Source organism: Neovison vison, chromosome 1 (assembly GCF_020171115.1).
Source record: "Neovison vison isolate M4711 chromosome 1, ASM_NN_V1, whole genome shotgun sequence".
Taxonomy (NCBI): domain Eukaryota; kingdom Metazoa; phylum Chordata; class Mammalia; order Carnivora; family Mustelidae; genus Neogale; species Neogale vison.
In genome coordinates this window covers 23,997,283-24,023,458 of record NC_058091.1, presented here as the reverse complement: position 1 = coordinate 24,023,458, position 26,176 = coordinate 23,997,283, and the positions used below count along the sequence as shown (strand labels likewise).

At 39.1% G+C, this 26,176-nt stretch overlaps 1 protein-coding gene across 1 annotated transcript in view; it reads right to left on the bottom strand.

Annotated features, from left to right (window-relative positions):
• The window catches only part of OSTM1 (osteoclastogenesis associated transmembrane protein 1), a 34,612-nt gene extending 8,794 nt beyond the window's left edge, over positions 1-25,818 (bottom strand). Inside the window, exons 1-4 of the mRNA XM_044244571.1 lie at positions 25,346-25,818; positions 19,855-19,969; positions 8,719-8,816; positions 260-427 (exon numbers count right to left, since the gene is read on the bottom strand). Of these exons, the coding sequence (XP_044100506.1) occupies positions 260-427; positions 8,719-8,816; positions 19,855-19,969; positions 25,346-25,747 (783 nt within the window). The 5' untranslated portion in view covers positions 25,748-25,818. The remainder of the gene's footprint in view (positions 1-259; positions 428-8,718; positions 8,817-19,854; positions 19,970-25,345) is intronic.
• Positions 25,819-26,176: the final 358 nt, after the last annotated feature.

The window sequence follows — 26,176 nt, the reverse complement described above, 5'->3', positions numbered from 1 at the left end:
AAAACAAAAAACAAAGAAACAAAAAAACCCTTGAAAGACCAAATACACCAAATTCTCAACTCACTTATGAAGTACTTGATTAGTGTCCATTTTAGTTTGACAGATCAGGATATTCTAAAATTTTACTACTTATAACCAGTAATTCCTAGTTGAAGATAGCATATACAGCTTCCAACATACCTCTAAAGGGAATAATGATACTGAAGGCACAATCAACAACACCACAAAATACACATCATATCAGAAGTGAATTACTTACTGCATCTTCCACATCAATGCATAAATGTGTTCCAGATTCAGCCTTATTCTCAAGTTCATTCATTTTCTGCATTTCGTTGTACAAACTACTCAGAGTTTTGTATGCTTCACGACAGTTTTTGCAAACTTCTGAATAATTCCTTAACTGCTGAAGACTGTGAATGCTCCCCTAAAACATCAAAGGCACATAAAATATACATTACATTTCTTTAACATAAGCTATTTGGCCTCCTAGAGTACAAGTACAGGAAAAATATAGCACATTGAGGTATGGAGATATGATGCTAGACAGATTAGTAAATCACTGTTGAGCCTCAGTTTTATCATCTATAATATATTGCTACCACTACCTGTATTATAGATCTCAAGGACTAGAGACCTGGTATGAAAGGCAAACATATAGCAAAAACGGGGGGCGCCTGGGTGGCACAGTCAGTTAAGCATCTGACTCTTAGCTTTGACTCAGGTCATGATCACAGGGTCCTGGGATCAAGCCCTGCCGTGGGCTCCACGCTCAGTGTGAGGTCTGCTTGAGATTTTCTCTCTCCCTCTTGTCCTCCCACTCATGTTATCTTCCTTTCTCTTAAAATAAATAAAACCTAAAAGAAGGAAAGAAGGTGGGCACCTGGGTGGCTCAGTGGATTAAGCCTCTGCCTTCGGCTCAGGTCATGATCCCAGGGTCCTGGGATCGAGCCCCGCATCCGGCTCTCTGCTCAGCAGGGAGCCTGCTTCCCCCCCCCCCTGCCTGCCTCTCTGCCTACTTGTGATCTCTGTCTGTCAAATAAATAAATAAAATCTTAAAAAAAAAAAAAGAAGGAAGGAAGGAAGGAAGGGAGAAAGAAAACCACTGTACTAGCCACTGGTAACAGAGAACAGCTCAGATGCCAAATTACTAATGCCTAAATACCAAAAATTTCCTAAATCATCTGGTCATTATCTAGCTTACTCTCACAGAATAAATAAAATATGTCCTTGCCTGAGCTGACTTAACACTGAAGTCTGCCTTACTGAAACAGAGGGGACTTTATTAATGGGGAAGGAAAATGCACCAAAACTACATCCCCACTCCACTCTCTCATCCCAAGGCTTGTAATCCAGGCCTCTCTAGTCAACAAAAAGGGACTAATGCCAAAGAATTATATAACCTAACATGAAGGTAGTGGATATAACATATAAGATATTATATTACTGAATCTCAACCTTTTCTACTTCCCGAACCGACATTTGTCTTTTCAAGAACAAGTTTGCTAACCAGTCAGTTCACATTCCTGCTTTCTCTTCCCCTTATTCTTTACCTTAGAGCCTAAAGGAAAATGCTGGAATGAAAGAAAAGAAGAAAAATTAAAGAAACTAAACTGATGTAGCCCCCACAATGCTACCCTCACCATCTATCTGACAGAGAATCAGTCTCCTTAGTTTTGCCACAAGAAAAGCTTTTCACAGAACCATGTGCATTTAGCTAAATGTGTTAGGTCAAATATAGAGCACAGAACCTTGAAGGGGGAATGTAATTTAGCCACTGATATGAAAATGTAAAACGCACATATCTTTTGACAGAATAATTTCACTTCTAGGAATCTACCAGACAGTTAAAGTCAGAGGAATACTCCAAGTTATATGGAAAAAAAGACATGTTTGTAATCGTAAAATACTGAACCAGATAAAAATCTCCATCAACATGGGGACTGACTGAATAAACGATGGCAGAGGCTAAAGATAAAAAGCTTTGCAGTGCTTGAAAGGAATGAGGAAGTAGCATTCTGGGAAGAGGATGACAGAGCCCAGTGCCTTAAGAAAGGTAAATCCAGGCACTTAAGTAACACCTAAAATAGAAAGAGGTGACATGCAAGTCTCCTCACAGGAAGGTGATACTGTAAGACAAGCTACAATACCTGCCCCAGAGGGACTCACCAGAACCAGTCCCTTGTGAGCCTTGATCCTCTGCGCCCACTCACTGTCGTCTAGCGATGCAACAGGCGAGCACAGTAGCCCTAACTTGCCAGCAAATCCATCCACATAAAAGTCTTTCCACAGCCACCAAGACAGTACAGGTTTCCAGAGAAGCCATCTACAAACACTTAACTACCCCAAATGGATCTGGTTTGGAATAAACCCACATCCCAGCCCAGTCACTGAGCTTGGGGCCACTGCCACAGCCCACATCACCAGTTTCATTGCTAACCTTGAAAGAGGACTTCGTTACTTCCCTTCTGACTCAAACTTTTTAGTAGGGTTTTTCTTTGCTATTGGTCTCTTGACTCAAGTGGAAGACCCTAAAGGCAGAGCATCCCCTAATGGGAGCCAACAGTACCCCCTGAAGCTTCAAGAACTGCCCTAGCCTGTAAGACGCCCCCCCCAATGATTCCATGACAATGATCCATTTGACCTTCAAAGACTCCCTGCATCCCTGTATCCACCCACCTTTGCCCCACATTTTCCTTATATAAACCTAGAAGGAGTTTTGGCAGGCACTTTGGTGACAGTCTTTCAGAGGCTAGCCCACCCCCCATTCCCCACCCCTGCCCCACTTCCCAGTGTAGGCCTCACGGAAATTCCTTTCTGGTTTCAACACCATCACCATTCATTTCTCTGCCTTTGGATTTAGTCAGCAATGACGGCCAAACCTGGTGTGCTTGGGACCCCCGGAGTCAGGTGCTCTCACACCCCTGCGTCCCAGTGCACCTCTGTCTCTTTAGCTAGTTCCCTTACACACACACACACACACACACACACACACACACACACTACCTTTAATATCCCCAGAACTCAGTCTTTGGGGCTTCTTTATATCATCATAGCTTCACTCACTCACACCCAGTCTCACGGCTTTAAATGTCATCTGTACCTGATCTGACAATTCTCAAATCTCTATCTCCAGCTCACACGTCCCCCCTGTGCTCCTATTTCATTTATAATACTATTCAGTATTTCAACTTAGATACTTAATAGCTATTCCATCTTAACTTGTTCAAGACAGAATCCCAAACCCTTACAACCAGTTTTTCCTGAGGCTCCATCACCCTCTCAGCTACTGAGAGCCAAAAGCCTAGGAGAACCCTGGTTCTTCTTCCTTTTCCATCAGCCTCCACCATTCTCAGGAATTACCCAATCTACCAGCAAGTCCTCTTAGATACACTTCCAAAATAGATCCTGATCTACGTTTCTCCAACACTGCAGCCAGTACCCCAGTCCACACCATCTCTCTCCTGTGACAGCCTCTTAATTAGGTTTCTTCTTTCCATTCTTGCCTAGGTTCAACTGAGTTTCTCCACAGGGCAGCCAGAATGCTGTATTAACATGCAATTCATATCATGTCACATTCCTGATTTAAATGGCTTCCCATTGTGCTTAAAATTCAATCCATAGTTCTTCCTTTGTTCTGCACAGCTCTACATGATTTGGCCTCTGCCTATCTCTCCATATCACATTCACATATGCCCACTGTGCTCCAGCCAAATGGGCCTTCTTCCTATTCCTGGCACATCCCAGCTTATTCTCTTCCCCAAGGCCTTTATCCTTGCTTCTAAGGAAAACATTGTTCCTGTGGCTGACTCTATCTTATTTAGATCATCTCAAAATTCACCTGCTTGGAGAGGTACTCCCTGCCCACCTAATGTAGTACACTACACTCCTTTTCCGGGACTCATTACTCTTAATTACCTCATTTCTTTGTTATTAATCTTACCCCTACTAGGACATAGTTCATACAAACAGAAATCTTACCTGTCTTGGTTACTGCTCTATCCTCAGTGCCCAAAACACTGCCTCCTGGCACATATTCAGTGCCCAATAAATGTTGTTAAAGTGAGTGCACAGAGCCTGCTTGAGGGAACTTTTGAAAGCAAGCTACAGAAACCAAACTCTACATGGAGAGAGAGAGAGCGATTTCTTCCAGCCCTCCCAATCTGGTACAACCATCCTATTACATTACCACAGAAACACATAAGAAAGTAAGACATGCCTAATAATGGATAGAAAAAGAAAACAAAATAAAATAAATTTTTAAAAAAACAAGCAAATAAAATTATCCAAAGGGAAAATAGATTACTAGGCAGCAGAGCCAATGCCTCAGTGAAAAAGAATTCATTCAACAAATAGGAGGGAACTTTTATTTATTTTTTAAAAGATTTTATTTATTTATTTATTTGACACAGAGAAAAAGAGAGAGAGAGCACAAGCAAGGGGAACAGCAGGCAGAGGAAGAAGGAGAGGCCGGCTCCCTGGAGCCCCACTTGGGACTTGATCCCAGGACCCTGGGATCATGACCTGAGACGAAGGCAGCCACTTAACTGACCAAAGCCACTCAGGCGCCTCAGGAGAAAAACTTTCAAAAATTAATTATAATCCAATGTATGAAATAAATGTCCCTGAGCCCAAATTGATATAAATAAATAAATGTGGAAGAAGTGGCAAATCCTCCTTACAGAAAGATTGCTAAATAATTTAAGTAAAATGCTCCCCCCTCCACGACTTAAAGCTTAATTTCCCCACCCCCATTCCTGCTACTTCATAACTTGGTTCAAAGAATAGATTATGGAAAGAGGAAGAAAAAGGTAACTTTCCACTGAAGAAACCTGCAAGCACTATCCTGTCCAGGTGATGAGGATAACACCGTCGGGGATAAAGCAGGTCATCAGTGTGTATCTCTGACAGGATGTGGCGAGAAGGACACTTCACTTCTGCAGTGCTCTTCCCCAAACCCCACAGTCCCAGTGTAGCCAGGGGAAAAACATTAGACAAACTCAACTTGAGGGACATTCTATAAAATATTTGACCAGTATTCCTCAAAATTATCAGTCACGAGAAACAGGAAAGACTGAAAAATTGTCACAGACCCTAGGAGGCTAAGTGTGGTAATAATGGGCAACAGATATTTGGTCTTTGTCCTGGTTCCTGGCACACAGCTCCTAAAAACCTTTGGAGTATGCGGATAAAAAGAGTGTCTCTGTATGCTAATCAGACGGCTGGTGGGTGGGGGTCCCCTTACAGCTTCGGGATGCAGGCTGTTCACCAGAAAGCATGACTGGAGTTTGGAACTTTCAGCCCTACCTCTGACCTCTAAGGAAGGAAGAGGAGCTAGAGACGAAGTTAATCACCAGTTAACCAATCATGCTTACATAATGAAACCTTCAGGGGTGCCTGGGAAGCTTAATTGGTTAAGCATCCAGCTCCTGGTCCCGGCTCAGGTCCTGATCTCAGGCCACTGGGATCAAGCTCCACATCAGACTCTGCCCTCAGTGTGGAGTCTGGTTGAGATTCTCTCTCCCTCTCTCTCTGCCCCTCCTGCTTGTGCTCTCTAAAATAAATAAATCTTTTTAAAACATCTTTAATAATTATTAAATCACAAAGATATCTCAATAAATTCCAAAATATAGATAGGCTACATTTACTGGTCACAATTTCAATAAAACTTAAGATGTACTAATGCAAATAAAAGAAATCACTCCTATTAAAAAACAATCTTCCAAAGAATTCTTAAGTCAAAGAACAAATCAAAATTAAAATCAGAAATTTAGAAATAAATGCAATGTAATCCCTTTATATCAGAATCTATTTTCAGAAAGGCCAAAGTTATAAACTTTACAACCTGAAAATTATTTCATTGTTGAGCAAGAAAAGCTGGAACAAAATTAACCAGTCAACTCAAAGAACTAGAAAAAAGACAAAATTAGGGGCGCTTGGGTGGCTCAGTGGGTTAAAGCCTCTGCCATCGGCTCAGGTCACGATCCTAGAGTCCTGGTATGGAGCCCCACATGGCTGGGGGCGGGGGGTGTCTCTGCTCAGCAGGAAGCCTGCTTCCCTCCTCTCTCTCTGCCTGCCTCACTGCCTACTCGTGATCTCTGCCTGTCAAATAAATAAATAAAATCTTAAAAAAAAAAAAAAAGGCAAAATTAACTGAAAGATTCCAGGAGGAATTAATAAATGCAAAAGAATAAACAAACACATTAAGGGGAAAAAAAACCACTCAGGAAATAATAAATAAAACCAAACACAAGTTTTTGGAAATATCAATAAAAACGAACGTACCCTTAAACCTAAAGAAAACTCAAAGGAAGAAAGAGCTCACAAAAAAATAGCATTTGGAATAAGAAAGGGAATGTAGCTACATATATGATAGAAATTTAAAAGAGTGACCAGTTACTTGCTATCCTGGAATGGATCCTTAAACAGAAAAAGGACATTAGCGGGAAAAGTGGGAAAATCAGAATAAAGTCTGGCATTTAGCTAACAGCTCTGTACCAATGTTGATTTTTTTGTTTTGACAAACAGACCATGGTACCATAGGCTAACATCTGGAGAAACTGGGTCAGCAATATACAGGAATTCTCTGCGTTACCTATGCAACTTTTCTGTAAATCTAAAATTATTTCAAAATAAAACATTTTAAAAGAAAGTAACCAGTGAAAATCTGTGGCGGGGGAAGAAAAGATGTCATTCACAAGGGCACCCAAAGCAATAGAATAACTTGGAATAAGCGTTGGAAATAAAACCTATACGTAACTAAATAAATCAGTAAGACTGTGTTAGAAGACACTTAAAAAGTAGAGAAAAATGGTGGTCGCTGGGGGCTAGAGGAGGAGGACATGCGGAATCACTACTTAATGGATCCAGAGCCTGAGTTTGAAAAACTTCTGGAGATGGATGCTGGGGATAGTTGCACGCATGAATCTACTTAATGCCACGGAACTGTAAGTCTTGTGTTCTATTTTACAGCAATAAAAAGATAATATACCATATTCCTAAACAGGAAAGCTCAGTAACATAAACATGTCAATTATTTCCGAAAGACGGATCTAAATGTAATGTAATTGTAATAAAATCTTAAAATGATTGAATTTTTTTTAACTTGGTTCTATGATTCATTTCATCATGAAAAAAGGCTTGGAGCTATGCCTGACATCGTACGCCAAAATATATTTCAGATAGAGAAAAGATGTTTAAATGCAGAAAATGAAACCATTAAATTACTAAAAGAAATCAAAAGAGAGGGCGCCCAGGTGTCTCAGTAGGTAAAAGCTCAGGTCATGGTCTCAGGGCCCTGCTTAGGGCTCCCTGCTCAGCAGGAAGCCTGCTTCTTCCTCTCATCCATGATCCTGTTCTCTGTCACTATCTCTGTCTCTCTCAAATAAATAAATAAATAAAATCTTTAAAAAAAAAAAAATCACAGGAGAAATTTTAAAAATAATCACAAAGTGGGGAAAACCTTCTAATGTGACACCAAGTGTGCAAGCTATTAACATTTTTTTATAAAACTGACCATATAAAAATTAAAACTTTCCTCATAACAAAGAGAGAAGCAGAATGAAAAAATAAAAATAAACTAGGAGAAAATATTTGCAACTAACATCCCAGGAAAAATGTTAATTTCCCTAAAACATTCATCAGAACACTTACAACCAAAGAGGAACTGGTCAATAGACTTGTATATAAAAATTACCATTTGGAGTTTTACAATGTACATTAGTCCACTCAAGTTCTAAAGTCCTGTAGTAAAGCATTTCCCAACCTTATCAGAACACTGAACCTTTTCTTGTGGCCATGTATTAACACCTCGCAGAACACATCTTGGGATCTGCTTATCTAATAGTTCTTATTCTCAGGGAAATTCGTAATCCTGTGCCATCACATTGATTAAAGAGGAAATCATATATATCTTATACTAAACATTTTTACATCTATTTGCAGGGATTACTTACTTGCTAAGCAAATTCCAAATCTAGGATTTTATCAGAGTTCCAAGCTCACCCCTAGAAATCACCAGGAAAGTTCCAAGACCAACATTCAAGGGTCAGAGGTGGAGAAAACAAAAACCAGAAAGAGGTTTCTTTTTTTTTTTTTTAAGATTCTATTTTTTTAAGTAATCTTTACAACCAACATGGGGCTTGAATTCACATTCCCGAGATCAAGAGTCACATGTTCTACCAACCCAGCCAGGCACCCCAAGGGTAGGTTTCTTAAAGGCTACCTTTTATATTATAATTCAGTTACCTTCCTAAGCAGTGCCTTTTAAAGCAGGTAAAATACAGTCAAGCAAATACTAAGGCAAAGAATTAGCTGCCTATAGACAGAATCATATGCTGCATTACATAATACCTTATTGCATAAACAAAGCCAAGGTAAATTATTGTCAGAACAACATTGTGTTTTTAATTAAACAATCATATGCCTAAGTTACTGTGTTCATACTCAGTATCTCATCGGATTCTTGCTATGAAATACTTGAAGGTAGGCAGGATAGATTTTACTGTTCCCACCTTACAAATAAGAAAACTAAAGTTTTGATGATTTTCCTAAAGGCTAGTAATATTAAGAACCTGGCAAAAATTCAGGTCCACTTACTCTTCTACATTGTGTGTATAGGTAAATATCAACAGTTATTGCTAAAAAAAAATTGTTGAATTATTCATTAAGCATTTGTACAAGGCAGCGTTTTAATTTCAAGTATCATACAAAAAATACCTGGAGGTTATGCTCAAAGCAGGTCAAGGTTTGATTAAATAGACTGAGGAAGTATTGTGTGCTATTTGATAATTCTTCACTTTTGTTCGTTAAACAATCTGTCAAAAAAACAGAAATGTATGTTAATGTATCTTCAGCAAAAATTATAAAATGTCATTTATCTCTCAAGCAATCATCTTCTGTTTCAAACTATAGTAATTCTTTATTCAAACAAGCATTGTGTACTGCACAGAAGAGAATTTTTCAGGGTGCCTGAGTGGCTCAGTTGCTTAAGCAACTGCCTTCGGCTCAGGTCATGATCCCGGAGTCCCAGGATCCAGTCCCACATCAGGCTCCCAGCTCCATGGGGAGTGTGCTTCTCCCTCTGACCTTCTCCTCTCTCATGCTCTCTCTCACTGTCTCTCTCTCAAATAAATAAATCATTTTTTTTTAAAAAAAGGAAGAATTTTTCAAATACATGAAGCTTAATTACCCCTTTTCGTTTCTAAAAGGTTTTTTTTTAATATCATAACCATTTTCACAAAAACCTTAAAATAATCGCATACTCTGTTTATGAAAACAATGCACCAAATAAAATTTAAATTGATTTTTCATATGCGGTAGTCTTTTTTTTTTTTAAGATCTTATTTTTATTTATTTGACAGAGAGGGAGATCATAAGTAGGTAGAGAGAGAGAGAGGAAGCAGGCTCTCTGCTGAGCAGAGAGCCTGATGCAGGGCTCGATCCCAGGACCCTGAGATCACAACCTAAGCCGAAGGCAGTGGCCCAACCCACTGAGCCACCCACGTGCCCCTCATATGCTGTAGTCTTAATCTTGAACATCAGCTATCAAATGCTGACTTAATAAGGGTACTCTTAGTGCGGTTTGGGCATCAGACTGTTTATCCTACACTAATTTAACCTAAATTCATATGCTTTTTGATCCTTTTTTGTGTCAAATTTAGTAGTTCTGTGTCTCTTCCATCTTCACTTCTATTGCATCTAACCTTTTTCAGTTTGCTCTTTTAAATCTATTGAGTTGTGAGACCAGAGAAACAAACTGGTAAGAATCTGGCCTAAAATACTGATAAAGGGGCTTTAAGTAAAGTCTGGAAATAAAACAGAATTATTTTACATGTTTTTTTAGAATCTGAAATAAATGCTATTCTTCTGCAACTTGATACTCTTGCTTAACATTAGCTCAAGTTCAGTCCTCTTGCTTTCTATTTATCTAGGATGTAGGTGCAAGTGCCTGGCTTCATATCCTGAAACTTGGGGTCAGCCATTTCAGTCTCACTCTTCTGGAGTCCTTGTCCTCATTACGTCCCACATACTCAGAAACATCTCCAATCCTGGACAACCTCCAGGCACTTTCTCTACTCCCAATTCTGTTTGCAGCACAGTCTTAGAGAAAATTCTAACTCAATTCCAATGCTAATCTCAGGGCCACAAAACAATCCTTGGAGACACCCTACCAATTATTCCACAAGGAAGTTCCAAATATTTTCTATGCCTTAGTACCTACTCCACTCTACTTTTTTTTTTTTTAAGAGTTTATTTGTTTGAAATACAGAGATCACAAGTAGGCAGTGAGGCAGGCAAGAGAGAGAAGAAGGGAAGCAGGCTCTCTACTGAGCAGAGAGCCCAATGCGGGGCTTGATCCCAGGACCCTGGGATCACGACCCGATCTGAAGGCAGAGGTTTTCACTGAACCACCCAGGTGCCCCTACTCCACTCTACTCTTGTCCTTAATTTCAACTGATGGCTGTGTATTATACCCACTCAGGGCTGTCTAATAAGATCTCTCCCAACTGGGAGTGGAGAGACAGGATAGGAAGCTCTTACAATTATCTGGGAGAAAGGTGGCAGTGCAAACAGAAAGAATTCAATGGGTAACAGACAGAAAGAGTAGGTAGTGAAAGGTACTAGAATATGGCCCCCTCAAAATATGCATATAGACTATCTGAGAGAGAGAAAGCAAGTGTGGGGATGGGGGGAGGGGACAGAGGTAGAGGAGAGAGTCTCAAGAAGACTCCACGCTGGACTCAGGACCAGTCTCACGACCCTGAACATCATGACCTGGAACAAAATCAAGAGTTGGCTGCTTAAGCGAATGAGCCACCCAGGTGCCCCTGGGGTATCAACCACTGGGAACCAAGAGAAGCAGGAAAAAAGCTCTAAATCAGGGAACACCATTATGTTTCCTAAGATAAATTTACATTTTTTTAAAAGATTTTATTTATTTATTTGACAGAGAGAGATCACAAGTAGGCAGATAGGCAGGCGGGGATGGGGGGGATGCAGGCTTCCTGCTGAGCAGAGAGCCCGATGTGGGGTTCGATCCCAGGACCCCTAGATCATGTCCCAAGCAGAAGGCAAAGAGGCTTACCTCACTGAGCCACCCAGACGCCCCAAAATTTTACATTTATAAAGGAAATTTCCATTTGTAAAGATGTCTCCTTCACGGTGAAAGGAAGTGGACTCTAATAGCTCTAACCAACAGAAAGGCTCTAACTTAAACCTGTACAACCAACCTGACTAAACAACCCTGGTTTATCCTACTTTTCCTGGGTCACCTTCCCATAACTTGCCGCCTCCACCCAGAAGTCCCAAACCCCTTTTCTTTTGATTGGCCTAAGATGATAGGTAGACCCAAATTCTAGCCATCCCTTTGGATTACTCCCGTCTGTCACTCCCATCCCTGGGACATGTTAATAAACTTGTTTGTTTCTCTCAATCTGTTTTTGGTCAGTCTAATTTAGAGTTCCAGCCAGAGAACCTACAACAGGTAGAGAAAAGAGGTTTTCTTTTTCCCTCCCCTACAGGAGACACTAGGCTATGACATACTGTGACATATGCACATGCTCTCATAATATTAAGAGGCAGGCATGATCATTATCCCCATTCTCTAAATCAGGAACAGAGGCTTAGAGCATTAAGGAAGTTGCCTATGGTCACAAAGTTGTTAAGTGAAAAACCTGGAATTCCTATTCTGTCTGATTCCTGAGCCTGCATTTCCAAACACTGTGAAATTAATAAAATATTCACATTTATATTCTTTTTTTAAAGATTTTATTTTTAAACAATCCCTACAACTAAAGTGGGGCTCAAACTCACCACCCCGAGATCAAGAGTTGCAGGCTCTTCGAGCTGAGCCAGCCAGGCGCCCCTCACATCTATATTCTAAACCATTAAAGTTCAATCCTGGAATCAATAACTATATGCCACTTCTCCTCCCTCCATTACCTATAGATATCTTACCCGACACAGGGATTCAGTCACTACCAACTGATCAGTATTGGCAACTGACATGAGCCTTAAACTTGGTGAGCAGGAGGGCAGCAACCAGCACATTAAAACTCCTTTGTGCAAATTAGAAAAAGACATCCTCTCTGGGCAGAGTTATCACAAAAAGGCACTCTGCCTCCAGAAGCTGAGCTGGAATTCATCCCTATTCACCTGCTTATGCCCCAGCTCAGGGCTTGGTGTGTGCCAGGTATGCATGGGGACCCCTGATGAACCTATTCCTAGAGTCTTTCCCTCCCTGAACTCTTCTCTGCATTCTGCCCATCTTTATCTTCTCAGGAATGTGAGTCCCATTCAGAGCAATAAAGTAATACACTGAAGATCATACATCAAGTTAGCAAGGCACTGAAATACCAAACATCCTCTCAGTTAAATAGTCTCTTCTTTACATCACCTTTTCTTTACTATTGGAAAATGTTACTCCATCTGTCAGCTTTCGAAGAGTTCACACACTCAATTCTTTTTTAAAAAAAAAGGTAACATAAACCCCTCTTAATCCTGGTTTAATGTCACCACAAAGTAGCCTTGAATCCTTTCACACAAGGGGCAGTACATAATATATAGAAACAAACACAACTACAAATATGCAGAATATTAGTATATTGGCCAAAACGATTAAACAGGTTTTCTGGTTTTGTAGCTGACATTTTGCAGGGAGTAGTGGGAATACAATTTCATCCATAGCAATTGCACACCCATGTTAATGAGCCATGCCATGGCAACTGACACACAGTATGTGGACAGAGGAGTGGGTCCCTGTACTCTTATAACCAGCCAGTATAAAGAACATGAATGTGAGAGAGCAGTGGCAATTTCTTCTCTATACGGTATGTAATTGAAATAATTTCTTTACAAAAAAGTAATTTATAGGATAATTATGGAAAATAAAAACAAATGAAAAAAAATCATTTATAAAGGAAGCTTCCTCTGAACAAAAGAACTTAATCTCTTCTCCTTTACTGACAACCATTCCTTTTTATTTAAATTAATTTGAAAATTAAACCAAAAGCTAATATAGACTGGTCATCTTGTTAAGTACCACATTAATGCAGTACCATCAAAATTTTTTCAATGATCATTAAGAGTGGTATTATAAAGCACAAAGGAGGTCATTTATACAATAGGATTTTAAATGGCTTCATTATTAAAGAGCCCTAACTTTCTGATTTAAAATAAAGTAACTCTAGTAAAATTCCTCTTTTACACTTTTGTAGGAATTGGGAGCATAATGTTATAAGCAGTGAGAAGCTATATATTTTAGAAATTAGTAAGTTAAGGAATATTAGTAATAATAAAGCTTCCTATAAGCACTAAGTGAAGTGGTTATTATGAATTTTCCACATCTCAGATAATCAATGTAGCCTCATCAAGGACAGATTAGCATAGCCTCTTTCTCAGTGAGGGCTCGAGCATCAGCTCAAGAGGCATTCTTAAGGTGTGGAGGATTCAAGTTAAAATACATAGACCTAAATTATCATGACGGAAATTATTAGCATCTTTAGATAAAGTATTTGGCATCCATTATGAGTTTGTATAAAGATCTCTGCTGTTTTGTAAAACTAGTTTTATAGAAAACAACAGAGACAATCACCAATTTTTGAAAAATAGGGCAAGCTTCAGAAAATATAGTATAAACTCTGAGAACTTTGTACCTGAAGAACATAATTAGGTTTAATGAGTATGAAAACAGAGACTTCTTAAATTATAAGATACAAATAAGTGAGTCTAATGCTTAGTAAATTACCATGTATAAAATGAAAAAGAGGGGTTCTGTTTAACTGAACTTTTGGTTAACCATGTAGTTTTATTATTCACCTTTTTAAAAAAGATTTCATGTATTTACTTGAGAGAATGAGAGAGAGAGAGAGAGAACGAGTAGGAGGAGGGGCAGAGGGAGAAGCAGACTCCCTGCTAATGGGGGAGCCCGATGGGGGCTCAATCCCGAGACTTTGGGATCATGACCTGAGCTGGCTTAACCGACTGAGCCACTTAATATTGACTTTTAAAGAAGACAAGACACAGTAAGTGCTAAAAATATGCCCCTTTCCTTAAAGATATTTTGAGCTAAAGTCACTTGAAAAACAGTAAATGTAGAAAGCTTTCTGTGAATTGCCCTTATCTACCTAAAAACAGATCTTCCAAAAGAAACTTGATTATCATAAATCCCTTTCCTGGAAATTCCATCAACTAGGTAAGATTGACTCTTATCACAGGAAAGGAGACCAATGGAATAGAACTGAGAGTCCAGGAATAAACCCCAGTGAATTCATAGAAAGAGAAGGATGATGATTGCTATGGGGCTCAAGAAAATGAGGAGATGTTGGTCAAAGGATACAAACCTCCAGTTTAAAGATCAGTCAGTCCCAGGAATCTAATGTACAGCATGGTGATTATAGTTAGTAATACTGTCTTATATACTTCTATATTTGAATGTTGCTAAGAGAGTAAATTTTAAACTTTCTCACCACAGAAAAGAAATGGTAATTATGTGACACATTACACCTCACACCATGATGGTAATCATTTTGCAATACAGATCAAATCAATACACTGTACACCTTTTTAAACCCATATTATATGTCTATTATATTTCAATATAGTTCAAAAATAAAAAACAGAGAACCAAAACACTTTACCATAAAACAATCCATGGTCTCATCAAAGCTCGTGAGCCTGCTAATTATTCAACTGTCAAATGCACAGGATAACTAAGAAGTATGTCAACAAGTAGACTATCCCTATGTCAACAATATGCTTTTGATAACAGCTTTAAAATTCTGTACAGGAGAAATATTAATATATTTTCTTTACTACTTAGCAGTCTCCACAAGAACTAGTTTCTGTGATATTTGTAACGTGAATTGGAAGAGCTGAGCTATTAACATTTTTTTAAAGACTCCATCAATTTCCAGAAGCTTTCCTACCAAGTCTAATATCATTCAAAGACACAGGAATTCTAAAGATAAAAGAGATAGGAGTGGTACATGGATCACACTCTCCTTTCTATTGGGTTTCTAGCCTTCCTTTCATCAACTAATAACTGCAGAGACAAGATGTCAACCCACAGCTAGATCAAGTAGAAAGGAAAGGTGGTTTATGGCAGTGTATTAATTTTAATAATATTCTTTTAAACAGTATTTTAGCTTTTGTATTTTTGTTTTTAGTAATCCTTTTTAAGCTTTTATTTATTTATTTATTTTTAAAAGGGAAGGCAGAGGGGGACAGAGAGGGACAAGTAGACTCCACACTGAGACTGGTTTCAGTCTTACAACCCTGAGATTATGACCCGAGCCAAAACCAAGAGTCGGGAGCTCAATCAAATGAACCACCCAGGTGTCCTTTTAATAATCTTTTAAATTGTTTTGTATTTTTATATTTTAAGTAATATTCTTTTTAAAAAATAGTCTCAGGGTGCCTGGGTGGCTCAGTGGGTTAAAGCCTCTGCCTTCGACTTGGGTCCTGATCCCAGGGTCCTGGGATTGAGCCCCGCTTTGGGCTCTCTGCTCAGTGGGGAGCCTGCTTCCCTTCCTCTCTCTCTGCCTGCCTCTCTGCCTACTTGTGATCTCTGTCTGTTAAATAAAAACAATTTTTTATGAAAACAAAACAAAAAAGCCAAAACCAAAAACAAACAACAACAAAAACCCAATTTTTTAAACATATCAGTAGTTTTTGTTCATACTTTGTCATTTTTTCCCTTCCTATTTTACCTTTTAGGTGCTAGAATGAATGGATTCCATATTACTCATCATTAAAGATCCTTATTGTTGGCCTCACCCATTGGGGTGTATTTGAAAATTTAATTAACTAGATCATCACAAAAAGGTAATGGAGGCAAATGGGTCAGTTGCTTGAGTTTAATAATTTCACACAAATTCTGAGAACAATGTTTTTCTTTGTATTTATATAAAAAGGCAAATAATCCAGAAAATTTTAAATTTATATCATTATTTTCATGATATAGAGGAAAAATAATTTTCCCTCTATTTTTCTAAGTTCTCAACTAGGGCTCCTGCAATAAGACAGGTAACAAGAGAAAGACAAACAGAAGTTTGTTAACTTGTATCTCTCATATATACGTGGCAGACGCACAAGAAAAATGAGTAACTCAAAGAGATGGCTTAGAATTCAGGCTTAAATGTCACCTTCAGCTGAAAACAAAGAAAGAGTATGAGGGAGGCTGGTTATGAAGAACTGACCAGGAGAAGCATGGTAAGCAAATGTAAGGTTATGTAGATGTATGTCCCTGCCTTTTCCATTTTTAATATTCATTTGTGATTTAGAATCATCTGTTTCTTGGTAACAGAGAAGGAAATACTCTTACAAATGGAGATTTTTTTTTATAAATACAAATTTCCCTTATAAAGTGGTTACTTCTACTCTGTCTTCACAGCTTCTCCTGTGTCTGATGTTTATCAAAGTAATCTGCTCAAAATTATCCTCATAACAAAGAGGCATTTTTGGGGGTGGCATATTCTGGTATCCTATAGTCATATTTTGGAGTAGTAGTTACTAGTTTCCTACAGTACAAAATTACAACATCCAAACAAACTTCTGACCAGGCATAATTCCTTTAAAATTGTAACATAATAAAACTGTTGTCTTCCCTTTATTAAAAGAGTAAATATCCCTTGTATTCTTCTACATATTTCTAAAGGTCAATGATTTAAAAAACAATGAATAGGTAGGAAATAGATTTTCTTCTAAGTGCACAAGTAAATGGAAACCTTTATCATCACTCATTAAGAAAATTAAAGTCGGGGCACCTGGGTGGCTCAGTTGGTTAAGCATCCAACTCTTGGTTTCTACTCAGTTTGTAATCTCAGGGTCCTGAATTCAAGCCCTGCATCTGGCTCTGTACTCAGCATGGAGAGAATTAAGATTCTCTCTCCCTCTCCTTTTGCCCCACCTTATCTCAAATAAATAAATCTTTAAAAAAAGAAACAAAGAGTAAGGATCCCATTAAATTAGTCTTTAATAGATCTGGTTGCTAGAGATGCAATTTAATGAGAAATTGAGGCCAGATCACTGCTGAGCATTTACATTTTCCTAGAAAATGCACAACTCTATTAAAAAACTTTTTCACTTTTAATTTTATGTACTGTTAATTGCTCTTTAGAAAAAGAGAGTATTTTACATTTATATTTTTAGTAAAAGATTAGGCTTTCCATAATATCAAGCATGTAAATAGCATAAATGCATCTGGCTTCTTTTACCTGACCACATGTCTTGACCAAGTTATTTTTAATTAGAAGTAAGCATTTCATTTGTTCTTCAAAAGAAGTTCAATGAAGGAATATTTTCAAGATATGATGGCTCACAGAAAAACAAAGTTAACCTAAGAATTCATTCTAAAGAATTTTATAACTATATATTAAGTAAATATGCAGCAAAATGTTTTCCTTCTTTTTGAACTAACTTGAAAAGAAAGCTCCTTTGAACTAGTGAAGTCTTTGTCACAAAACATCTTTTAAAGAAAAGATGTTTTACCTCTCAAATATAAAAATTAAATCACACAAGTCAAAAGAAGTGAACCCCAATATATATCCATTTATTCTAACTAATTTTAAATTGTTTATAATTAACATATTTTTCTTTATCAATGGAAATAAGGGTTTAAGAATACTTAAAAATAGCTCTCCCATACAAGTTAAGCAAACTGTTCCATCATATTTTACTAGAAACTTTCTTTTTAAAGATTTTATTTATTTGACAGACAGAGATCACAAGTAGGCAGAGAGACAAGCGGCGGGGGGGGGGGGGAGCAGGCTCCCCACTGAGCAGAAAGCCTGACGTGGGGCTGGATCCCAGGACCCCGAGACCATGGCCCGAGCCAAAGGCAGAGGCTTAACCCACTGAGTCACCCAGGCGCCCCTATTAGAAACTTTTACACCAACGGAGTAAAACTTTTGCTCTTACAAAAAAAAAAAAAAAGTAACTGTCAGCCAAGCCTCTGTTCAAATTACCAGAAAATCTCAATTAATAGAGAAAAAACTAAAAAGAATCAATAATCAATATACCACAATGTACTACAAAGAAAAGAAATTTAGCAGGGGTCTTTTTGCCATTTAGTTTTTCTCATATGAACTAAATAAAAAGACAAGTCCTTAAAAAAGTTAAACTCGGTAGCAGGGGGGTGCCTGGATGGCTCAGTGGGTTAAGCCACTGCCTTCGGCTCAGGTCATGATCTCAGGGTCCTGGGATCGAGTCCCGCATTGGGCTCTCTGCTCAGCAGGGAACCTGCTTCCCTCTCTCTCTCTCTGCCTGCCTCTCTGTCTACTTGTGATCTCTCTCTGTCAAATAAATAAATAAAATCTTTTAAAAAAAAAAGTCAAAAAGTTAAACTCATTAACAACTTACAGGCACACAGATTTTTTTAATCCTGTCGATTTCTCCTGCCCATGCCTTACTTTGTTTTCTTTGCCTCTTGCCTAAACTATTTTGTAATAACTTCCTCACTGGTCTCTCTATTCCTTTTCCAGTGGGATTCCATAAAAAGAAAAAATACAGGGTCTTCGTAGCAAAAAAGAAGAAAAAAAAGAGCTACAGATATCTGTCCATTCCCCACTCCCATCAAAATGGTCCCCATGTAGCCTAGCCACCATTTCTCACATTCCTGCAAGAGTCTCTTAATTTACCTCCCACACCTACTCTTCCCCTCCCATCCCCATCTTCTGTTCCCTCCACTTTCCCTCAAGTACTATAGTTACTGTGGTAAGCACTGAGTAATGTATAGAATTGTCGAATTGCTAAGCTGCACCCCCGAAATTAATGTAACACTGTAGGTCAACTATACTTCAATAATTTTTTTAATGAAATACAGTTTAAAAAAAAGCTTGGGAAGTGCTAGCTTAAATGTTGAAAAAGATTTATTTTAACCTGTAGTACTTCTTACTGCCTTTAATATTCCATGTGTTTTGCAAATGTCCAAAATACTATTGCGATAAACTACTGTATCAGTCAAGGTCCTACTTTCCTTTTCCGACTTTACCTCCCACTGGGCTTCCAGACCCTAGAACACCTACCATTCTTTTACTCCTCTGTGCCTCTCTCCATGATGCCCAGCTCTCAGCAGTGTCCTTCCTCTCATCTCTACTTCCCCCCAGGATTCTCTAACTTTATTAAAGCATTTATTTGTCTGCCTTAGGTTATCCTATAAACATAAATTTCTCCCCCACTAAATTATAAGGCATGGAAAATAAGACCTGCTTAGTACACAGCTGGTAGTCAAAACACAAACTGAAACAGTGGTTTTAATTTTTCCAAAGAGTGCCTGAAAATAGATCTCATTCTGTTATACAAATACATATAAACTTATAAAACTGGTAGAACAGATGTTACCACCTTCCATCACCACCATTTGACAGATTATAAACATCATAATTTATTAAACAGTTAACATTTCTTCAACATTATGTGCCAGCTACTCAGAGAAGTTCTTTACATAATATTTTTCATTTAATCCTAAAAACAATCTTATAAGGTAAGCTGCATTATTATCTCCAATTCATCCCCAAATCAGATGAGGAAACTGAAGGTCCAAGAGGAGAATTTACAAGTGCAAGGTTTGACTGCTAGTGAGTCAGGGTTAAGAAGTGGCAGAGCTTAGAATCAAGGCCAGATCTGTCTGACTGCAAAGTTCATTCTGTTAACTACTACACTTTTCCGCCTTTCAATATTTGCCCAAGTAATTCCCACTAATAAACCATGATGCTAATAGTAGTTCATTTAAACTTAGTAATAAAAAGTATTATCTAGCTTCAAAGATCTCAAAATTCACTAAAATACAAAATAAAATCTGACATCTATACTATTGAACCATAACTGCAACATGAAAAGGAAAGAATTACTTACTTGCACAATTTGCCTTCTGCCAGGTGGAATTAAAAAACTCAGACAGAATCACAACTATCTGCATTCTATCTGCCATTAAGAGACTTTTGGCACAACTATGACTCTCTGAGGTATTCTGTAACAAAAAGACAGAAAAATACAATCTGAATATTTTTAGACTTCCCAAACAACAGCTTTAGGCAAAAAAAACAAACAAAACAATAATGACCAAAAAAACCTTATCAAAATAACTAAAGTATTTATTAAAAGCATTTTTTAACATTTTGTTTGATATAATCAAATAATTATGTCATTAATAACTGTAATAAAACAAAAACAACTATTTATTGATACCAGGTTCACCATCAAGGGAAGAAAATCTTTGCTTCTTAAATAAATACTTGCTTCTGTTGAACAATGTCAACCACTTAGGCCAAATTGTGTGCATCATATTTCTTACTTTTTATACACAGGAAAAATTCTGGAAAGCTTTCATCAAAATGTAGCACTGGTTATCTCTGAATACTGGAAATATAGTCATTTTCATTTTCATTTTCTTTTTTGCCTCTTTTATAGTAAATTCTTCTACAATGAACATATACTACTTACATAATTTATCTGGTGAGTAAATGATTACAAAATATTTAAGTGTCATCTTCTGGGAAATCTTTGGTTCAAAACCTTATAAATCACAAGAAAATGGGACACACCAATTTTGCACCCAAATAGTTCATATCCACATAGAATATGCTTTCCACAGATCACTTTAATGAAAACTCACACTATGCAAAAAAGTAAATCCAAGTTCCTAAATTAGTTGATCCTTATTGATTTCCTTTCCCTTTTGCCCCAAGCAAAAAATTAGGTCATGCTGACACTTCATTCTTTCGAAGTTATTTAACTCCTACTACTTACTTACCAGGCACTCTATTTAAGAATCCTGGGTTTTGAGGATACAGAAAGTATAAGGAATGGCATAAACCCTGGAACTTCAAGAACCCTCCCTGAGGTTAACTACCAAATCTTGTCAATTCTATCTCCTACATATCTCTGAAATCTGTCCATTCCCCACTCCCATCAAAATGGTCCCCATGTAGCCTAGCCACCATTTCTCACATTCCTGGAATTTACCTCCCACACCTACTCTTCCCCTCCCATCCCATCTTCTGTTCCCTCCACTTTCCCTCAAGTAACTAGAATCTGGTCATGTCATTCTACAGAATTTCTACTGCTCAAACAACACCAGACTCAGTCTTCACACCTGCTACTTTTTACATGTATTCCTTCTCACCCTTGCCCCAAACCCTCTCAGATTTTAAATATCAGCTTTAACCACTGACCACTCTACCTACTATTAGTCAAGATCAGCTCCCTTATTATATGCTTTGGAAGCATCTGGCGTTTTTTACTCTGCAACACTTATCGCACCTGGATTAAATAATTACTTGTATTATTACATGCTTAATATCTGTTTTCCCTACCAGACTACAAGTTCTGCTTATTCACAGCTATATCCTTAGTAACTACTAGCCTGCACATACTAGGTTCCCAATAATCTTGAATTAAATGCATAAGAAGAATTCTTTTTTTTTTAAAAGATTTTATTTATTATTTGACAGAGATCACAAGTAGGCAGAGAGGTAGGCAGAGAGAGAGAGAGGAGGAAGAAGGCTTCCCGCTGAGCAGAGAGCCCAATGCAGGGCTCAATCCCAGGACCCTGGGACCATGACCTGAGCCGAAGGCAGAGGCTTAACCCACTGAGCCACCCAGGTGCCCCAAGAAGCATTATTTTCAGATCACTAATGAAAGATTATTATATTATTCTATGTTCTGAGTTTCTCGTATATTTCTAAGAGTTTATCAGTCTATAGCCAAAAAAAGTATGTTGAAAAAATAAATAGATAGATAAAATAAAATAAATTTTTTTTAAAGTATGTTGAATGGTTCTAGGTACATACCCCTAATCACTAGCACCTTCATAAATATATATACACATATCTTTATATATCTATACCTACTTATATAAATTTTAAACAAACGAAGTAGAATGAGAGAGAGCTAAGTTCGGGGGTCAAAGCATCCTGGTAACTTCTCTGAGGATGCTGAACAGCTCAGTGAAATCACTACCAGTTCATACTAAAAGAAGAAAGCATGACTCCAAGGAAGAGGAAATCAGTCACTCATACCACTCAAGTTTCACAAATCACTGTATTCTTTACCTTCAGATAATAAAACTATACGTGGTCCTTGTCTCAGTAATTCCAAGAGGAAGTGACAAGAGAGAATTCACTAGACAATTCCATTAGATTAAATGAATGAGCTTGCTGTAACAGAGAAATAGCGTGCAAACTTCTACCTTTGATTCTTTTTCTCGTTATACTTCCCTCCTCTCTCAATCAATCCATGGACATGGATTCACCCTGAAGAGATGATAAAGGATATCTTATTCAAAATTCAGCTTATAGGTTTTCTTTGATTAACCCCACCTGGCTCTGTTCCCCCCTTTAATTCATTATCTCCCTTAACCTTTTTGCTGTAAATTGCTATTGTTCAAAATATAATATTCACATTGATGATTTTTTCCTTTTTTCTTCTTCTCAAAATAGGTTTGTTTCCCCCAACTATGCTGATAGTTTGAAGCTTGGGCCTTATCCTTCTTTTCCTACTGTATCGTTTCACCAACCCAATATTTAAGAATAACATGTGCTGGGGCACCTGCGTGGCTCAGTGGGCTAAGCCTCTGCCTTCAGCTCAGGTCATGGTCTCAGGGTCCTGGGATCGAGCCCCCACATACGGCTCTCTGCTTGGGGGGGGAGCCTGCTTCCCCCTCTCTCTCTGCCTGCCTCTCAGCCTACTTGTGATCTGTCAAACAAATAAATAAAATATTTAAAAAAAATAAATAACATGTGCTTGCTGATTAAACTGATTTAAGGGAAAGACTGAGTCTATGTAGGACAAATACATTACTCCCTAGAAATAACCTCCCCCTCACCACACACAAAGAACAACTGATTCCTTCAAGTTCACTTCTAAGAAACTCAGAACACTTTTTCCGTAAGTTCATTATTACACACTATGATTCAATTCCCAAACCAATCCAAGAAAGCCTATTAAATCCATGAAGAACCTCAGAACCTTGGAAATAATGCTTTTGAGCTAGAAAAACACATCCACCTCTATTGAGGAAAGGAAGGGAAAGAAGTCAAGGTCTAAGATGAATTGGAGAAGAAATCCAGATTGAGTAAAGGGTTTTTCTTTTTCTTTTCTTTCTTTTTTTTTTTTTTTAAAACTCTTGACTCTTCCTTCCATACAAGGGTAAAGTGAGTCTGATGCTCAGATCACTGGGAGAATTTAACAGGCACAAATGAGAAGAAGAAGGAAGTTTCTACACCCCTCCCCCAGGCCCTCACCATGCCTCTCTTGGGCAATGAGGAATTCATGTGGAAATTCAAACACAGATTGGGTGATGATCATAATACTGCACCACTAGAGTCTGGGGTAGTTTTTTATTTTATTTTTTTGGGGGGGGTAGTTTTTTAACCTCTTCTTAATTCCACAGTACCTACACAAATGAGGAAAGCATTTGCTCCCTCAAAAGATCCACACTGTATCATTATTTAATCACCTTGGCCACAAAACAACTCATGAATTTGCTCAAATCAGAACATGATGTCATATCATACCTTGCTATATAGTGACAGGGACAAGTGTTGGGTACTTTATTTTTAACTCATCGGAAGACAGAGAGATAGGGATATATGTTATATCTAATAGAAGTATGCCTGGAGAATATCGCAGGTAACCCTAAATTTATTTAAACTATGTTAAAATCAAATACAAATGGAGACCAGACTTGAACATTTCCTGATCAGACAAAATCAATTTAGTCATACAAACAAAAGCTTAATTTAGCTTATCTTGCAAGACAAGTGAGGTTAACCTGACCTGGGCCACTTCTTCTCTCTTTGGAAAATCAGAAACCAGACTTATACTGTTCCCCAAAATTGATATGATGTAATTGCTAAGCCATTCTCTTTTAAGAAAATTCCTATGAAAAATAAAAAGAAAGTTCCTATATTGTAACCAACTCTGTGAAGAACTAATGCACTCTTCCATACTATGTACATTGCTTTATAACAATGCATCTCTAAGCCTCATTCCAGGTTTTGGTTTGAGGTCTCCCAGGTTGCAAACTGTCTTTTTTGGTGTGTGCACAATGAACTTTTACTAACTGCTATTTCAGTGATTCATTGGTTTTACTTGTTTTTTCCAAACTTGAAAACTAGCTGTTTACAGAGAGATTGACTATATAACTTATTTAATGCAAGTAAATTTCCTATTTATGTAAAAAAATTAAAAAAAAAAAACCTAGATCTGTTAAGTAATATCAGGCTCACTTAAAGCAGGATACATCTCTATGCAAGGTCATATTTGGTCACAACAACTATGATTTATGCAATAATTCCAATCACATTTTTGTGAGACTACTTGTCCTCTCAATACAAGAGGAACTTTTCCTCTCCACAATCCCAATGTCATTCTTCATGTTTTTCCTTTACAAGGCATATCCAGCCCACACCTCATGACTCCTACCGGGCCTGACACTCTTACCCTTTAGGACTCTAGAACCTGTAAGTTTCTTATTACCAGGAACATGCATTATCTTCCTTTCTCCCTCTCTCTCTTTTTCATTAAAAAGCTCACAGTACCTACCACATGACCAGAAAAGGGCTAAGAGTACCAAAAATGAAGGACAGTTATACCACTTCCCAAAATTTTAGCTCCCATTAACTGAGAACTACTACTATGTGCTTGCTTTCTAAGAGCTCTTTTTATCTTAATCAATAAGAAAACAGGCATAGAGAATGTAAGTCACTTGCCCAGAATATGCCGCCTAATACAAACTGGATTCCTGGCTGACTGGCTGCAGACTGTCTTAATCACTAAAATAAGCTCTCATATGTTACCTCGTTTAATCTTTGTAACAGTCACATCAGACAGCTGTTTTTCTCCATTTTGCAGAGGAGTAAACTAAGACTATAAGATAATTAATCCAAGACCAAGCTGCTATAAAGTGGCGGATCTGATATTATCTGGTACAAAGCTCAAGCCTCCTAACCACACTACAGTTGCCCCACTCGGAGTTTCAGGAAAGAGTCCTTCCTGGGAACACCTAGTAGAGATAGGAAGAAGCTGTATCAAAGTGGGGTGAAGGAGTAAAGGAGGGGAGGGAAAGGAAAGGTAGGGTTAAGGGTGCAGGATCCCCACGAAAAACAGCCATACCTATCTGCAAATATGTATCAAGAAGATGCCCAAAAGCAGCCATGGAGGCAAAACTCCAAACTTCAAGACCTATAATACCACCCACTCTTCTGATGCCCCAAACTACAATCCCTTTTCCTTAAAAACAGAGAAACTGAGCCACCCCGCCCCCCGCCCCGAGTAAACCACCATTACATCCTCCTTTCCCAACCCTCCATGCCGGAGGTCCCGGGTGTGCTCCTCTACCCACCCCCACGGCTCGACTGATGTTGTCCATCCTGTTGGCGACCTGTTGGAAGAGGGGGTAGCAGGTCTGACAGAGGCGCACCGGCCGGGCGCTGCGCACTAGGCACCCGGTCAGCTCTGCACTGCTGTTGGCGAAGTCCAGTAACAGCTCCCGACACTCGGGATCCAGATCCGGCAGGTCCGGCGGTAGTGACAGCGGCCCCAGCCTTCCGCCTTGCAGCAGCGCCAGGGACAAGTCCTCCACCTCCAGCAACTGCTGCTCCGACAGGAGGTCGTGAAGGACCCTGTGAGGTCTGCTGACCACGGCGAGAGTGCCCAGAGCCAGCCCCGACCACAGCAGCGGCACCAGCAGCAGCCGCGGCAGAAGCAACGACCTCCGCCGCGCAACTGTCGCGCCCGGACCCATTGCGGGGTTCACAAACCCCAAGGCACTCCGTGCCGCCTCTCCAACCCCAGCCGGTGCCGCTGACCTCCGCCGCTTCCGGCTTCCTCGGGCGCAGGCCGCGAGCAGGGTCACGAGGCACGCGCGTCACGGCCCCGCCTCCGGCGCGCGGCGCCCCGCCCCATTGGCTGCCTTGAGCCTCTCGCGGCCCTCCGGCCGGCGCGCGTACCGACGCGCGCACACACAGACGGGCTCGCGCTCCCGGCCGGCTCCAAGCACCTGAGTGAGAGGATGCGAGACCGAGAGCGGCGTCAGGCTGTGGACCACCGAGCCGAGGCTCGCCCACGCTGTGACTGCACGCGTCCACCGCGTCGAACAATTGAATCTCTGGGATCGCGGCCCTCGGTCGCCCACCGCTTTGGGAGTTCCCTGCGTTCTAGAAGTCTGAGGAGT